The 18,865-nt window shown below is 40.9% G+C and overlaps 1 protein-coding gene across 2 annotated transcripts in view; it reads left to right on the top strand.

The window, feature by feature from the left end:
• Positions 1-18,865, top strand: part of DAPK1 (death associated protein kinase 1) — a 217,151-nt gene that overhangs the window by 103,148 nt on the left and 95,138 nt on the right. For both annotated transcript variants that reach the window (XM_040355494.1, XM_040355493.1), the window contains exon 3: positions 16,679-16,900. In XM_040355494.1, coding sequence (XP_040211428.1) covers positions 16,679-16,900 — 222 coding nt within the window. The remainder of the gene's footprint in view (positions 1-16,678; positions 16,901-18,865) is intronic.

The raw sequence follows: 18,865 nt of genomic DNA, 5'->3' as shown, positions 1-18,865 counted from the left end.
TGTTGTATGTACTATGGGGGACCAGATATAGCGAATGTAGGGTCCTGGGTTTATTAACACTTTAAACGCAATAACCTAATGCGAGCTAAATAAGAATATTCAGCCCTCTTGGTAGGAGAACATCATTGGACAACACTAGAGAAGGTTGTTCTCGGCATTGGTTTACAGTTATGGCATTTAGTTGATTGTTACCATGAGGGCAAGTCAGAGAGGACTCGGATAAACTGTATATTTTTAACCTTTTTAGCTGTCAATATCTTTATGCAACTTTAGTTTTACCTGCAGTTAAAAATAAAATGTAAAAGGTTTGCCTTGAGAAGAGAAAAAAAAATAGTGGTGAGCCAGGCTCCATATTTGAATTTTAAATTTCGTGTTCCTCCCTGAGGCTAAAGGCATTGCCCATTAAAAGGTTAAATTGACTGGAATAACGTGTGACTTTAATGATATTCCAGGCTGTGTACACCAGCCAGCTCCCTGCTTACAGTTGCATGGAGACCATAAGATGAGTTTGCATAACTGCATCCCCGTGTGGTTTCTCCAGCTTCCCTGGCTGGCTGCATTGTACTACATGTGACATAAAATTATAGTGGAGTCAGGTTTTCTATTAGACCAAAGCATATGGCTGATTGCCACGCACCATCAAGCACTTCAATGCTTATCTTTTGTTTTTACGCTAATTTATACGTATATAAAGAGCTGTCTAAATGCTAGTTCAGCTTGTGGAGCTGATACAGTGCAGCTAGTTGCCATGTATCCTTTTTATTCCCCTAAAGCACAGTGTTTTCAATACAGAGTAGAAGTGTTAGTAACTTTTGTGTACTTGTTGTTTGTGTCCCCAATGGGAAGCGTTCCCTTTACTCCCTGTGTGGACCCGCCACAGAAAATGTGGGGAAACCTCATCGGTGTTTTGTTTCCATACATGGGTTGATTTCAGTTTAGATTACATAAACTCCGTGTGCTAACAGGATGTCTGTCGCAATATATTGTTACACATTTACCTCTGTAAAATGATTGTAAAGAAGTGTGCTTATAAAATCCTTAGGTTTCATTTCCGAAGAATGTCTTTAACTACTTGAATACTGGGCACATTTGCCCTCTTCCTGCCCAGGCCAATTTTCAGCTTTCAGCGAGGTCACACTTTAAATGACAATTGTGCAGTCATGCAACGCTGTACCCAAACAAACATTTTTATATATTTATTTATTTTTTCACACAAATAGAACTTTATTTTTGTGGTATTTAATCACCGGTCGGTTTTTAATTTTTTGCTAAAAAACAAACAAAGACCGAAAAATTTGAAAAAAAACAAACAAAAAAAAATTCTTCCTTAACCACTTCCATACAGGGCATTTTCACCCCCTTCCTGCCCAGACCAATTTTTTAGTTTTCAGCGCTGTTGCACTTTGAATGACAATTGCGCGGTCATGCAACACTGTACCCAAATTAAATCTTTGTTTTTTTCCCCCACAGATAGAGCTTTCTTTTGGTATTTAATCATCTCTGCGGTTTTTATTTTTTGCGCTATAAACAAAAGAAGAGCACCAATTTTGAAAAAACGCCATATTTTTTGATTTAATAGATATCAATATTTAAAAAAATAAATAAAAATGTCCTCAGTTTAGACCGATACGTATTCTACTTATTTTTGGTAAAAAAATCGCAATAAGCATATATTGATTAGTTTGCACAAAAGTTGTAGCGTCTACAAAATAGGGGATAGATTTATGGCATTTTTATTATTTTGACTAGTAATTGGTGGCGATCTGCATTTGTTTTTGTGACCGTGACATTGCGGCGGACATATCGGACACTTTTGACACGTTTTTGGGACCATTCACATTTATACAGCGATAAGTGCTATAAAACTGCACTGATTACTGTGTAAATGTGACTGGCAGGGAAGGGCTTAACACTAGGGGGCGCTGAAGGGGTTAATATGTTCCCTGGGAGTGATTTCTAACTGTAGGGGCAGGGGGACTCACAAGGGGAGGAGACCGATGTGTGTTCCTCTGTACTGGGAACACACATCGGTCTCCTCATCTCTGAGAGGAGGTGGATCTGTGTGTTTACACACACACAGATCCACACTCCTGCCGTGATTGCTGACCATCGCGCGTGCCCGGCGGACATCGCGACTGCCGGGCACGCGCACCGGGTCGCAAGCTTTGCCGCTAGTGCGCGCCCCCTAGCGGCCACAATGCACAGGATGTCATATGACGTCCACTCTGAAGGACAGACGGTTCCTGCCGACGTCATATTATTATGGGTTGGTAGGGAACTGGTTAATTTTTGTCAGAACATTTAGTAAATAAGTAATTTTTCTCCTTCACCGATGTGCGCTGATGAGGCTACACTGATGGGCACTGATAAGGCAGCACTCATGTGGAGGTAGTAATATGCAGCATTGATGGGCAGCACTGGGCATGGATAGGCGGCACGGTTGGGCAACGAAAATGTGGCACTGATGTGGAGGCAGTAATATGCAGCACTGATGAGCTGCTCTAATAGGAAGCACTGATAGGCGGCACTGGGCATGGATAGGCGGCACGGATGGGCACTGAGGCGCAGGCACTGATGGGCACTGGCATGTCTGGGAACACTGATGTGCACAGATTGGCATCACCAATGGGCACTGACTGGCGTCACTGTTGGGGCTGCACAGATCATCAGGGCACTGATAATCGGTGCCCTGATTATTTGTACAGATCTCCCCTGGGAGGAGATGCCGCTGATCAGCTCTCCTGTCCTCACACTGTCAGTGTGAGGAAAGCTGATAAACGGCACTTCCTTGTTTACATGTAATCGCCTGTGATTGGACACAGCCGATCACATGGGTAAAGAGCCGGCTCTTAACTGAGATCATGGTTGCACCGAAACTGGGGCAACGTATGGCGCCGTCCCAGAATGAGAGGGGATCCCACCTGCCAGTTTTTGTCGATATGCCAGGCAGGAGTAGGTTAAAGGGTAACTCCACTTTTTTTTCAAATTAAAAAGTTTTATAGTTGTGAATTTATACAGTTGTGATAATTATATAGTTGTGACACAAGTTATATTGTAATTGAATGTTAAAGAAAAATTTACCTTTCCTTTTCAATCTGCAAATCTGTAATCTTCTGTAAAATGCAATGCAATATGGCTACCTGGAGGCGTTCTGTACACAGATGGTGTATGTCATATCCTGCTTGTGTGATGGGCTTACTGATTTTCCCAGAAGTCTTCACAAAGATTCAAGTCAGATTTTTAGCATCCCCTGCAGCAAAAATGTCAAATACGCTCAAAGGGAAATCCCGTCCAAAAGGATGCTGACCCTGCCACTTCCTCATTAGAGCCCTGCAGGTGAAGACGCTGACTGACAATGATAAAACCACTCCAAAACAGATTCATTGAGCACATGGACACAGACAAACAGCCATTTCTTCAGAATAACAGTAGGAATCTGCAACAAAGTTTGGTATAATCCTTGTAATGTACATGGATCCCCTCCACAGGGGAATGTTTTTTACCTACAAAAGTGGAGTTACAAAGGAAAGTTGCAGTCCAAAAAATGTGTAGTGAACATAAAGCATCTGCATAATACAGGGTTTGACAAATTTGCTTGGAATCTAGGAGCCAGAAAACGCGCCCTGTCCCGACGAGCTTGCGCGCAGAAGCGAACACATACGTGAGCAGCGCCCGCATATGTAAACGGTGTTTAAACTACACACGTGAGGTATCACCGCGATTGGTAGAGCGAGAGCAATAATTCTAGCCCTAGACCTCCTCTGTAACTCAAAACATGCAACCTGTAGATTTTTTTAAACGTCGCCTATGAAGATTTTAAAGGGTAAAAGTTTGTCGGCATTCCACGAGCGGACGCAATTTTGAAGCGTGACATGTTGGGTATGAATTTACTCAGCGTAACATTATCTTTCACAATATAAAAAAAATGGGGATAACTTTACTGTTGTCTTATTTTTTAATTAAAAAAGTGTAATTTTTTCCCAAAAAAGTGCGCTTGTAAGACCGCTGCGCAAATACGGCATGACAAAGTATTGCAACGATCGACATTTTATTCTCTAGGGTGTTAGGATAAAAAATATATATAATGTTTGGGGGTTCTAGGTAGAAGGAAGAAGATGGCAGTGAAAATAGTGAAAAATTACATTAGAATTGCTGTTTAACTTGTAATGCTTAACTTGTAATACCAACGGCCACCACCAGATGGCGCCAGCTTACACATCTGGTGGTAATAACTTGTAATACCAACGGCTCACCACCAGATGGCGCCAGCTCACAAAAAAAATAATATATATATATATATATATATATATATATATATATATATATATATATATATATATATATATATATATATATATATATATATATATATATATATAATTTTTTTTTTTGCCCCCCTTCCAAGCCAAGTCGCCAGGACCCTATTTCTAGTGGCCATGGCGACCTGGCGCCCGGGATTTGTCGAGCCCTGGCATAATAAAATTCCGGTGAGTTGCTGCTGTGTACCTGACCTATACCAATAGGACAAGGAATCAGAAACACTGCTGTGTCGGTACACCTAAAACATTTTGGATTCCCCATCCTATTGGTAAAGTCGGATAAACAGCCACAGCTCACTGTAATTTTATTATAACATGGCAGCCTAGCAGCATAGACCCTTTTATAGAACTATAGAGGAAGATCAGCTGGTTTTGAGTTTACCAATAGGACGGGGAATCGGAAATGTTTTAGATGTACCAACATGGCGGTGTTCTGTAATTTTCCTTGACCTCTGACAATCTGCGCATGCGCAGTGTTGACGTCACGCCAGCTGATCGTGACTCAGCCGCACCAAAAGTGATGTAATTGGAGATTTTTACATAGCTATACCTGCAAAAGGGGCCACCCTTCTGACTAAAGTTCCACTTTAAGCAGCAGTGGCTTAGTGGGTCTCCCTTATGTGAGTGAAGACCCTCTGATCGTAGTAACAACCAGGGCCAGAATTCAATCACAGGAGCCTGTAATCACTCAGCATTTAATACATTAAAACGCCTTTGCATATTATCTTATATATACTGTGATTCTGTATTTGTCAAATATGCTGCAGAAATCTCCCTTCAGAGTCTGGCTGTAACCATTTTACAGGGATATGCAATTAGCGGACCTCTAGCTGTTGCAAAACTACAAGTCCCATCATGCCTCTGGGTGTCATGCTTGTGGCTGTCAGTCTTGCTAGGCCTCATGGGACTTGTAGTTTTTCAACAGCTGGAGGTCCGCTAATTGCATATCCCTGGCCTAGGCTAATGACCAGCCAAGAAACAGGAAGTGGGCTGTATAAGGTATTTACTGGCAGAAAAAAAGATTTACTATCCAAAGTTAAAAACACAAGGGCAGATAGTGGATAGTGGTAGTAGACTAGATAAAAATTGAGTTTTCTTTTACAAAAACTATCCTCCGTTCACAAAACCATTTCTTGTGAAACAGAAGTTTTGATGAACAGACTTGTTTGTATGTACTGGCCAAGAAGTGAAAAGCTGTCAGAGCAAACTGCGGGAGAACCTAAAGTTAGACTTTAGTCCAAGACTTGAGTGCTTTTTGAGAGGTATTTGTAAGCGGCTTAAAGAATTTGCCATATCTGTTTTATTAAACTACTCTTTGCTTGGGAATGTTGAAACTTTTAAAGTTAGATCATGTTGCAATTAACTGTTCTTAAGAGATAAGCTCTTCCTAGCTTTTAGCATGCCGTCTGTTGAAATGAGCAGATATGAAAAAGCGAGAATCAAGGACTTCTTATGTCTCAAAACTAAGTGCAGGCGAAGCTTAATAAGAAATGGTCTTGTCCAATTAAATATTTAGAATCGGTAAAAAAAAAATCTTCAAAACTGGTAGCATAAAACCCATGTTTTGAGCTTGCAATAATTTACTAAATGCACAAAAAGACGATTATATGTGTAAAAATAATTATAATGTTCATGGGACGACCTCAAAAAGTAGTAGTAGTAGTAGTAGTAATACAGCACAGGACAGTAAAATAGGGTTTGAGACATTGTAGTAAAAACTGTTACAGATTAAAGAAATACTGTATACTGCATATAAGCAGAGTTTTTCAGCACATGCCCTGAAAATGCCCCCCTCGGCTTATACTTGAGTCACCTTTTTGCGCCTGATCTTCCGGACTTTGGGGACCCAGTACCGGCCGGCCGTAGATCCCCATGACCCCAAACTTGTCACACATGTAGCCCCACTCTTCCTCTACAAGTGTGCAAAGTTTGTTCAGAGGACCTACGGCCCGGGGAGCACCGATTTTTCAAAGTCGGGCACCCCTTCCTTAGACTTCCATGTTAAACGGTAATTTCTCCGGTGATTTTGGGGGCCCGGTACCAGCCGGTAGTAGGTCCCCTGGACCTGGATCATGGCATACATGTAGCCCCATTTCTCCTCTACAAGTGTGCAAAGTGTGTTGTCTAGGGGAACCTACGGTTGGGGAGCACCCAGTTTTCTTTTTTTTCAAAGCCGGCACCCATGCCATAGACTCCCATGTTAAACGTAAATCTAGGCATGGGCACAGTGAGGCATGCACATGGACACAGTGAGGAAAAATGAGGCACAGTGAGGCATGCAGATGTATACCCTAGGCTTATACTCGAGTCAATACGTTTTCCCATTTTTTTGTGGTAAAATTAGGTGCCTCGGCTTATACTAGATTATATATGGTAACTATTTTATTTGACCTTTGATTACATATTGATATATTGCCTAGATCTAGGGACACAGCGGAATAAGTTTGCGCAGTCATTTAATCGGTGTAAAATATGAAGGGAGAGGATAAGTGGCAGCGCATTGCATTTTATTGACTGCTATGACGTAATGAAGAGGTAAAGGTAAGAAAGCAGAATCTGGGAGACAAAAGGAAGGGGAGTTGTAGAGGGTACTAGGGGGTATGTGGGGAGAGGTATTGGAGGATAGGTCCTTCAAAGATCCAACGACAAAATAAAATCAGCTGATGATGCAATCTTCTTCTTTTTTCATGGTGAAAGGAGATCCAGTCTTGTCTTTATAATCCAGCTGTTGTAGAAGAGGGAACAATGAATTTTAAATATTGTCAAGAAGTTTTAGGCTCCTTTAACGTGATCGGCTAGATCTAATCCGCCTGTCCATTTTTAAGGTACGGGCGGACCAATATTGACTTCTATGGGCAGGCGGAGGTCAGCGGATATGTGTCCGCTGACACCCGCCTACCATCTGATCTGACAAGATCCTCTCAAAACAGACAGACAGTTCGCCATTCCTCCATTGGATCGGATGAATACAGACAAGGCTGTCTGTTCTCATCCGATCTCCCCCATAGAGAACAGCGGGGCTCTTTACAGGTCCGTCTTAGCACAGTAAACGGAGACGGACCTGTCATCCGCTTGGTCAGCGGGGATCAATGGAGCGATCCCCTACTGAGCTAATGGAGTCCATCCAATGAATCCGCCCCTCGTGTGATCGGGACCTTGGAGGGAAATTTCAGCTTTCCATATAGTGTGTATGGGTTTTCTATCGGGACAGCAGAGAAGTATCTGTTTACTTTCAAACTGTCTCTCAATAATTGTAATTCTGTATAGAGTGCTATAGAAGTCAGGAGGTTAGGATAAGTCGCTCTTCTGAGTATTGAGTTATGTGAGTCTGTAATTTGAGCTATAAAATCCACCATACAGAAAAGCATATGGCACATCTGCTGGCTGCAAACAAGCAATAAAAAAAAAACAGTAATGTGTGAAAGCAAAAAAATAAAAAAAAATTAGCACAGTAGATATTTTTTTTTTTCAAATATTTTTACTTTTTTTTTTTGTCCTGAATAAAAGAACATATAAATCTTTCTTTCGCTCTGTCTTGCGCTCTCTCGTGAAAATCCTGATTTGATATTTGAACCTCATGTGGGGTGTAGGCTAATTAATAAATCTGACCTTGTGAAACCAACCTCTTTGTTGAACAGACAACCACACAGCTGGGAGCTTTACAGTCTCTATCAGAAAGAGGAACATGTTTCTGGCTGGGATTTCCCGATCTCAATGGTTCAATATTCATTTGCCTGACACTGTAATGGAGAAGTATTCTGTTTACATAAGGAGACTGTTTGATAATGTTGGGGTGAGGTTCAAAATACAATTCTACATTTTCTGCTTGTGTTGCCAACCATAATCCCACACTAGACGTCCCATGCTAAAAAACAGGAAACGTGCGATCCGAAATCTTGCTTTTTGCTGCAATTAAAGCGGAACTAACAACTTTATAATAAAATAATGTTCTTTAGCAAGGAACATACATTCCACATTTAATAATTATGCTGCTAAAATGAGTGTGTGCTGTAAATTGCTTCAGGCATTGCTACTGTTTCTTCTTGCTTGAAGCTGCCATTTTGAAGTGACGGGGGGTAAATGTCCCGGGTTTGTTCGCGCCCCCCAACACTGATGGAGCACCAGCCACCACTGTGATATACACAAACTTTTAAAACGACCTAATCAATGTTTCTTGAGTGATTAAGCGCTATTTATTAATAACTGACACCAACTTCTTGGTCTAAATACCTCCAAAGATAGCATCTTTTCTAGTATTAGTAAAGTCTCATTTTTTTTTTTCGTTAAAAATAACAAACATGTAATACTTACCTGCTCTGTGCAGTGATTTTGCACAGAGCAGCCCAGAACGTCCTCTTCTCAGGCCCCTCCTCTGTGCTCCTGCCCACCCTCCTGTTGAGTGCCCCCACAGCACTTGGCATGCCATGGGGGCACTCGAGCTGCATCTCCCTGTGTCCATTCAGACATGGAGCCACGGCCTGGCCCCACCCCCTCTCTCTCCTCATTGGCTCACTGATTTTGATTGACAGCAGTGGGAGCCAATGGCGCCACACTGCTGTCTCAGCCAATGAGGAGGAAGAGTCCTGAACAGCCGAGTCTCTCATGCAACATTGCTGAATCTAGAAGGGGCTCAGGTATGTGTTAGAGGGGCTGGAGGGGGGCTGCAGCACACAGAAGGGTTTTTTATCTTAATGTATAGAATGCATTAAGATAAAAAAAAAACTTCTGCTTTTACAATTACTTTAATATTCATTATTTAAAGTGTACGCAAACCCTGACAATGACATTTTATATTTGTTCATGTTTGAGTGCAGTCATCCCAGCACATTGACCGCGTGCCCCGCTCAGTGTACATCCTGCAGAGAATTGTGAATAGGCAGGTAAGTGTACTTTATTTCAGAAGATATTGCTCTTGTCTTTTCTGAAATCAAAAAGTCTGCCTGTTCACAATTTTTTTTTTTTTTTTTACATGTAGTTTTGTGTTGATTTGTTGGAATGGGGCATAGAGGATGATGGTAGATGTCTATCTTCCGCTTTGCAATCAATCAGAAACTTGATGTCGCTTTAAAATGTGTTGTAGAAAACTGGTAGTTTTGTGTTGTAATCATGCTCTTCTGCTTGCTTGCTGACATGTAGGGTGCCCTCATTAATTTGCGCTTTTCAATAAAGTCTGTTTGGTTTGACATGTTTAGTTTTTTTTCTGTCTGACATTAGTGATGGCGGTTGCTTTAGACATGCAGCTTGGTCATTGTTTTGATGTGACAGCTAAATAACCTTATGGCTAGTCACTGGCTTGTGACATACGGGTGCAAAAGAGTGAGGGCAGGCTGCCAAGAGTAGTGAAAAGATCCATTCCAGGGTTATAATTCAGCAGTAATTTAATAGGTATTAGAAGATCACCCTGCAAATCACTGTTATTACTGAAGTATTTGTTCCAGCGCAAGCCACTCATCTCTATTCATTGTGTGACTTGATCCTCCTTTGTAAAACAAATTGGTTTTGCCGTGTTTAAACCGTATACATGTATATCATGCACGTTACCAGCCGCTGAACCTTCTTTGCATTGGATACTATTTTTGTTACATTGAATATGAGATCTCTCACTTTCACCCACCAAGTTCCTTTGTCTGGATAATTGTAATATTGTGTTATTAAATTGAGTACAGCCAGCATTATCATCGGTTACTGATTCTGTACACCAAAGGACCGGGACATTTCAAGCATATGTAAACAGAAAGGTCTGCTTTAGTGGATTACTCGGGGATTATGCAGCCCATAGTTGATTTAATTCTCTCTACTTCCACCATGAGTGGAAGAGAAGAAATTTCTTCAATTCCCCCATCCACACAGTTAGTGTTGATGGGAACGCCTCCAACAGCGCTATTGTGTTCTGCTGGCGGGGGGCGCAGGGAGCCTTCCCAGCTGGCTGAAAACAATTACTACTAGTGGCTATACAGTAGTAATCGCATGTAAAAAACTGTGGACAATTCATGTAAATCTCGATGTACATAGGCATGCATGTACCATGTATTTCACAAATGCAAAATGTGGAAGTTCGGCATGCACATGTAAACACAGATGCTTCTATGTATATAGCAGGCCATTTGTGGCTGCTCGGGTGGAATTTTATGCCTAGCATCCTTCCAGAAAAAAGTAAACCTATGATTTTGTAAATGGCAGTCTTTCCTTAGGGCTAAAAAGAACAGTCATTTGTTAAAGTGGATGTAAACCCGCTCTCATCCTTTCTAAACTACTGCCATAGTGCTGAACTGTAAGGATATACATGCCTCCTGCATGTATCCTTACCTGTCAAATGTCTCCCCTCTGTCTGTTATAAGAACTGAAAAAATGCAGATTCTGTGGGTGGATCTGTTGTCTGGAGCTCTGTGGGTGGAGTCGTGATGTCAGTAGACATTTTTTCCTGTGTATTGCTTACACTAAATTCTGCTATGATCACTAACATCCAGTCAAAATCCAGAAAAGTAACCACATGACTTCAGAAAAGGAGTGGGGGTGGGAATTAAAAAATAATGCCCGTCTCCAGGCTAGTGCATGAGATATGGAAATAACCTGTCCCTCACAGCAAGGGGGCGGAACGGACTAAGGTTTTTCTCTAAGTCCATTTTTATTTCACTGAACAATAAAAGAGGATTGCTCAGAGCTGGATTAAATCTGTGTGGCACAAGACTGTGCACAGATGATAGGAAATCTTATTCTCTACATTGTGACATCAAAAAATAAATAGAAAAAATTTGGGTTTACATCCACTTTAATCGCCACCTATAGTCTTAGTAATTAAATATTTTATATTGAATAAACAAACGCATATATTACTGTATATGTATTGCTTGAATGAAAATGGAATATAATGTCCGCAATTTTTTTTATCTGTATTACAACAGGGCATGCGTTATTTCATATTACTGAAGTTAATATATATGTTTATTTTTTGTGACCAAAGTGGCGAAACCTTCGATAAAAGTTGCCCCAAAGAAAAATACTATATTGTCAAAGCAGAAATCATTTTAAGGCCTAGACTTGTAGGATTATGGAAATCTCAGTCCTATGAAGCAGAAAGCGTGTAGCTTGGAAAGAGACTGTGATCTGCTGAAGGTCACCTTGAAATAGTTCTCATCTCAAATCATTTGATTAACAGTCTGAAGCTTTACAAGGAAAGCTTGACATGGTCTATTATAAACTTGGCTCGATTTTCCAAGTGCTTTGGGGAAGACCTGGATTTTACCTTTTAACTAATTAATTGCAGTGTCTGTGTTAAAAAAGATGTATGCTCTTTGCTCATTTATGCTTTCAGAGATGTAATTCCAAATTATGTTGAATTGACAGATTTCTCTGTGGAATTTTATGTTTAAACTGATGGCAACGATGCAAAATATTCTGACATTATTGATATTTCTGTTGATTCTAAAAAATGAATCTTTCTCCTGGCAGTAAGCGCTGCCAGATTAAAGCCTTGAACCAGACAATTTTATTTTTTACATTTTGGCTATAGTGGGGAAGAATTCATATTTCCATTAGTTATTCTATTTTATTTTGCTCGCCGACTGTCCTATGATTATCCATAAAAGCAGGGTTTGACAAATTTGCTTGGAATCTAGGAGCCAGCTAAAAAAGTTAGGAGCCAGAAAACGCGCCCCGTCCCAACGAGCTTGCGCGCAGGAGCGAACACACACTGGAGTAGCGCCCGCATATGTAAACGGTGTTCAAACCACACATGTGAGGTATCGCCGCGATTGGTAGAGCGAGAGCAATAATTCTAGCCCTAAACCTCCTCTGTTACTCAAAACATGCAACCTGTAGATTTTTTTTAAATGTCGCCTATGAAGATTTTAAAGGGTAAAAGTTTGTCGGCATTCCATGAGCGGACGCAATTTTAAAGCGTGACATGTTGGGTATGAATTTACTCGGCGTAACATTATCTTTCATAATATAAAAAAAAATGGGGATAACTTTACTGTTTTATTTTTTAATTAAAAAAAGTGTAATTTTTTCCCAAAAAAGTGCGCTTGTAAGACCGCTGCACAAATACGGCGTGACACAAAGTATTGCAACGATCGCCATTTTATTCTCTAGGGTGTTAGGATAAAAAATATATATAATGTTTGGGGGTTCTAGGTAGAAGGAAGAAGATGGCAGTGAAAAATTGTGAAAAATGACATTAGAATTGCTGTTTAACTTGTAATACCAACGGCCACCACCAGATGACGCCAACTTACACATCTGGTGGTAATAACTTGTAATACCAACGGCTCACCACCAGATAAAGCCAGCTCACAAAAAAAAACATTTTTTATTTATTTTTTGCCCCCCTTCCAAGCCAAGTCGCCAGGACCCTATTTCTAGTCGCCATGGCGACCTGGCGCCCGGGATTTGTCGAGCCCTGCATAAAAGTATTGGAGGGTGTGGGAGTCGCCAAGATAGACAGCTAATAAAATCATTTTTTAACTCTATACTGTGTTTAAAATGTACCTTATCCCTTTAAAGTAATGATTTCTATTATCCAGAATTTGTTGTTTTGAATCATGATTGGATTCATCTGAAGTTCCCTTTCTTGCACAACATGCCCACTTCTAAACCAACCACATACCGGAAACCACAGTGTTTGCATCAAGCTCCAGTATTGTTGCCTGGATCTAAGTGGCTAGAAACTATTATCAGGCATCCAAACTGCGATACAAATCTGTATCCCATGAATTTAATGTAAAAATAATTTAAGACCCAGAATTTGCTGTGGGGGCCTGATTTGCTCTTAACAAATGAGGAACAAGTGCCCTAAAGATACTCTCGAAGCTATGTGGTGAAATGGGGATTATAACCAAGTTATTTGGTAGGAAAGGGACCACTATATTAGATGAGAAGTTAGTAACTGTCAGTAATATCAGAGACGGTCCTTATAAACAGAGGAAAATTTGGACTGTCCAAATCTGGAAAAAGGCCTTCTAATCCATAAAAAGGTATGTCCAGACTTCAGAAGCTATAGTCTAGGCACCGGCCAACCAAGGTACTTTCAATAAATGAAAGTACCCTGGTTGGTTTATAGGCTTACCACTTTGGGCAGTTGATCACTGCTCTACATAACCGTAATAGCTCAAGGATGGTTGAGCGGAGGGAGATGGACCATCTTCATTTGTTGGTGGCAGTGGCTTTTTCGGTAAATGGCACCACTGAAAATCAGCAAATTGGGGTCTCTTGTCCTGATTTCCGAACTGGGGCTCTTCTTCCAGACTCCCTGTAAACACCAGCGAGTTAGCCCGTTGTGGTTCCTCGGAAAGCTAAAATATCAAAGATGGCGATGCCAGGGACCCGAAGAACTGGCTGCAGGAAGACGGCTCTGGACCCCAGGCTCTGGTAGGTACCTGGTTGTTAAAAGTCAACAGCTACAGTATTTGTAGCTGTAGACTTAAAATAAAATAAAATAAAACTTCCACCTTTAAGGTTTGGTATCAAACTGCTTGAGATAGACAAAGCAGTGCCAAACAGAAAAAAAAATTAAACTTTGTAACTTCATTCTTATCTATTAGTTCCTCATTGGGATAAAGACCTAGGCCAAGTTAAGTATCCAGTCTCTGTGATAACCGTTTTATATGTTCTCATTTTAGATAACTTTATTTAGAAACATGCTTACTATTTAATATATTAATTTCCTCAAATGAAATAAAGCCCCCCCCCCCCTCCAATTTTTGCTTCTGGATGATTTTTGTTTAATCCGTATAGTATTCGTCCATAAATAATTGAGTGACACTCATAACTCTCGTAACATAATCTTTTTCGATATGAGACAAGCATGCAAAAAATAAATACTGTCATTCATCCGATATTCTCATAGTGTGTACCGGACTTAAAGTGGTTGCAAAGTCAAAAGGTTTTTTATCTTAATGAATTCTATGCTTTAAGATAAAAAAAGCCAGCAGCAGCCCTCCCATCCCCCCTAATACTTACCTGAGCCACATCTCTGTCCAGCGATGTCCACAAGTGTCTAGGCCATCAGACTCTCCCTCCTTGGCTCTTGCTGCTGTCAATCAAAGTCAGTCAGCCAATCAGAAGAGAGAGGGGCTGGGCAAGGCCGCGGCTCCATGTCTGAATGGACACAGGGAGCTATGACTCGGCTCGGGTGCCCCCATAGCAAGCTGCCACTCAACAGGAGGGAGAGGCCAGGGGCACAGATGAGGAACCCAAGATGAGCAGGATTAGGGCTGCTATGTGTAAAAACAATGCACAGGGCAGATAAGTATAACATGTTTTATTTTTATAGAAAAAAAAAACGAGACTTTACAATCATTGTTAAGGAGAATTGTCACCAGAACATTTGTTCCCATTTGGAAGATTTCTCCTCGTCTCTTGTTCTCATGATAACTCAAAAATATAGAATTTCTTTCTACTGTTTGCCTCAGTAACAGTAGTCACCAAGACAAATAAAAGGGTGGATCTAGGGCTGCATAATCGATTAGTTGGCCGATTTATTGTTTCGATTAATCGGATAATGGCCTTAAAAAAAAAAAAATTGCATTTTTTTTTTTTTTTTGGGGCCAATTTGTTGTTGGGCAGATTACAAAACACAAATTGCCACAAAAACACATTACATGCTTTTCTGCAGCATTGAAGTATATTGAACAAAAAAAATAAAAAATCGCACCGTTTTGCGTTAAAGTCCTTGCCCTTTCCAAATACGCAGCAGCTGAAAAAAAATCATGGATGTGAATGTGTCCCATAGGAAAACATGTAAATGAACTGTAGTGTGTTTCTGCAAAAAGCACCAAAAAAGAGGTGTGAACCCCGGCCTGAGATGTTTAGTAACATAATGGGGTTAAAAAAACAAAAATAAGTACAAAAAGCAAATAATCGCTACTGTAAGGGGTTCATTTTTTTACTGTGGGACAGTGAAAGTAATATTTACAGTAGCGATTTGCTTTTTTGTACTATAAAGGGCTAATTTTAGTTTTTTAACCCCATTATGTTACTGGCCGATTAATCGATTATGAAAATTGTAATCGATTCATTTCATAATCGTTTAGTTGTTTTCGGCCCTAGGTGGATCTCTCCAGCGGGGTAAAAAATAATGAAGTTTCATTCTATAAAAGTAACTCCACTTTTGAGAAAAAATTTCCCCTCTTGGTGATCTATGTACATTACAAGGATTTTAATAAACGTTGCAGATTTCTACCTTTTTGTTATTCTGAAGGAATGGGAGTGATTTTGTAATCAATCAGCTGCTGCACTTTCTGGGTTCTACTGAGGAAAGTGGCAGGGTCTGTATCCCTTTTTTAGATGTGATTTTTCCCTTTTTTGGGAGTGGCTCACCAAAAATGACATTTTGTTGCAGGGGTGGCCAAAAGCGGATTAGTATCTTAGGCGCCTTTCAGACTGGGGCGGGAGCTGCGGTGGCGGTATAACAGCGCTCAATATAGCGGCGCTATACCCCCGGGATTGCCGCAGGAATCAGCTGCTACCGGTGCGGTATTAACCCCCGCTAGCGACCGATAAAGGGTTAATACCGCCCGCAATGCGCCTCTATAGAGGCGCATTGCGGGCGGTATTGCCGCGGTTTCCCATTGTTTTCAATAGGAAGGAGCGGTATACATGCCGCTCCTCTCACCGCTCCAAAGATGCTGCTGACAGGGGATTTTTTTGTCTCCCGCCAGCGCATCGCCTCAGTGTGAAAGCCCTCGGGCTTTCACATTGAGTAGGCAGTGAAGGAGTTTTTCAGGCGGGATAGCAGCGCTATTTTTAGCGCTGTACCGCCTGAAAAACTCCTCAATGTGAAAGGGGCCTTAGTGCAGGCTTCTGGGAAAATGATTAAGCCAATCATATCATACAAGCAGGAAATTACATTACTGGGGGGGTGGGCTGCACATCTGTGTACAGAACGCCTCCAGGTTGCCATATTGCATTGCAATTTACAGAAAACTACAGTTCTACAGATTAAGGTCATATTAAATATTAAATAACATTCAGTTACAATATGACTTGTGTAGCAATTGGATATATGTATGTATGTGTGTGTGTGTGTGTGTGTGTGTGTGTGTATATATATATATATATATATATATATATATATATATATATATATATATATATATTATACATTGTGTGTGTATGTATGCATGTGTGTGTATATGTATGTATGTGTATATATATATATATATATATATATATATATATATATATATATATATTTATATATATATTATAATATAAAATTTATTTTAATATACCATTTTTATTTTTTGCTTATTTATTTTTTTATGAAAGTGGTGTTGCCCTTTAAAGTAGCCATTTGTAGAAAAAGGTCAGATCAATGACAGTAATTTAATTTTGTTTTTCTGTTTGTTTTTGTTCTGCAGCGGTCAGTTTGCAGTAGTGAAGAAATGCCAGGAGAAAAGCACAGGTGTGCACTATGCAGCAAAATTCATCAAAAAGAGACGCACCAAATCAAGCCGGCGCGGCGTGACCCGGGAGGATATTGAGAGGGAGGTCAGCATACTGAAAGAGATCCGACATCCTAATGTGATCACGCTCCATGAGGTGTATGAGAACAAAACAGATGTCATTCTCATTCTGGAGCTGTAAGTACTACAAAGAATCCCCTCACATGCTTGTTTGTGTTTCGGGTGCTGAGAGGATGATGTAATGCGCTTCCTGTGCAAGCACAAGAATGGCACAACACAGACTGAAGCCTGCTATTTCAAGGGTTCTCCATTATTTAGGCCTAAGTGTTTCGCTGAACAAAACCAGTGAGTAAGAAGTTTACTTTCACTGCAGGGTGCCAAACAAGGAACACAAAGTGCTAGCAAATATCTATTTAACATTTCTTTACCATGCAAAACAGTTCAGCTCTCTGGAATTATAAAATACATTTGAATAATCAAATGTACATGTAATGGTGTTTTTGGAAGAACAGACTATAAAATACTACAGAAACCAATCGGCTATTCAATGTAGTGAGAATACTTAAAGATGATTTTTGGATCAATTTCCAAGACAAATTGCATTTTATATGTCATCAGTCACTTCTGAGCTCCACAAGTAAATTCCATTTTGTATCCATTAAAAAAGCCACATATTTTTTTTTTTTTTACACTGGCAGCAGTATCTGTATAGTTCTTGATACCAGGCTTCAATAATTTCTCTGTAGCAGCACTCAGACGGGAAGAGGGAAGATCAGGAGACTGAGATAATCAGGGGTCTATTTGTTTGTACTAAGCAGGCTGTGAACAAATTTACAGGATGGAAGAGTAAACGTCTTACCGCATGTGTAGTCACAAGCCTGAGCAGGTCGTGGTCCAAGACGTCTTGGCTAAAGCTGAACTCCAGGCACACTGCCAATTACACTGATGAAGGATCAGTGTAATTTACCTGCCAAAGGATCAGTGTAATTTACCTGCCAAAGAATTTATTTAAATTTCGTTATTTTGCCATCCAGTCCTGAAATTGACACACCATTTGTTATTTATTTTTTGCTGCAGTTAAGTAACACTGTCCTTTAACCTCTGGCAACCTTTGACTGGGCAGTAAAAGGAGAAGTGGCAGACTGCTGAGCTCATATGTCTGTCCCTCTGCTCCTTATGCTGCCCCTACCTCTCCACTGCTGTACAGGGACCGTAAAGGCCTATTACCAGGCCATATTCAGATACTTACATTCATTGCATTTAAAAATAGTACATTTAATGCTGTATTTATACATACAGAACTACAATAATTAGTGTGCTTTTATATCTGCTTGAAGGCTGACTGTCATTCCAGTATAGTCTCTAGCAGGGGTGTCCAACTCCATTTCATTGCAGACTGCATTAGCAGTACAGTTGCCTTTAAATGCCTGGTAGTATCTGGGGTGTGCAATGTACAGAGTGCAGGGTTCAGGGGTGCCCTATACACAAAGTGCAGAGTTCAGTAGTGTGCTACGTACAAAGTACAGTTCCAGGGCAGGGCTATGTACAGAGTGCAGTTCCAGGGGTGCGCTGTGTACAGATTGCAGGGTTCAGGGGTGCCCTACTTATAGAATGTAGGGGTCAGGAGTGTGTTGTGTACAGAATTTTGTGTGTCTCTCTCTCTCGCTCTCTGGAGATCTGTCTCTGCAGTGAGTGCGTGCAGGGATCTGTTACATCCAGGAACAACTGAAAGCAAAGCTGTCCCTTTTAAGCACTGTAGGTTTCTGTGTTTACCAGTGACAGTGGGGAGGGGGAGGGCAAGGCAAGAGCCAGAGGTGGCTGAATGAAGTTCTGCCACGTTCTGGATGCAAGGGCCACATTACCAGATCTGGCAGGCCAGATTTAGCCTGTGGGCCTTGTGTTTGACATGTGGTCTAAAGCAGGGGTCCCCAACCACCGGTCCATGGCCTCTCACCACCCGCCCCACATCACCACTCTCCTGATTTTGTGCTAAATAGACCAGTGCTGTCACCAATACAGTGACAATCTACATATGGTGGCAGGCAGCGTGGTAAGTGACAATAGACATTTGGTGGCAGGTGACATTGTGCATCTGGTGGCAGGGGACGAGCTGCATCTGAGGGCAGGCAAAGTGGCAAGTCA

This window comes from Rana temporaria, chromosome 1 (assembly GCF_905171775.1).
Source record: "Rana temporaria chromosome 1, aRanTem1.1, whole genome shotgun sequence".
NCBI classification, from domain to species: domain Eukaryota; kingdom Metazoa; phylum Chordata; class Amphibia; order Anura; family Ranidae; genus Rana; species Rana temporaria.
This window is presented reverse-complemented; position numbering and strand designations above follow the sequence as displayed.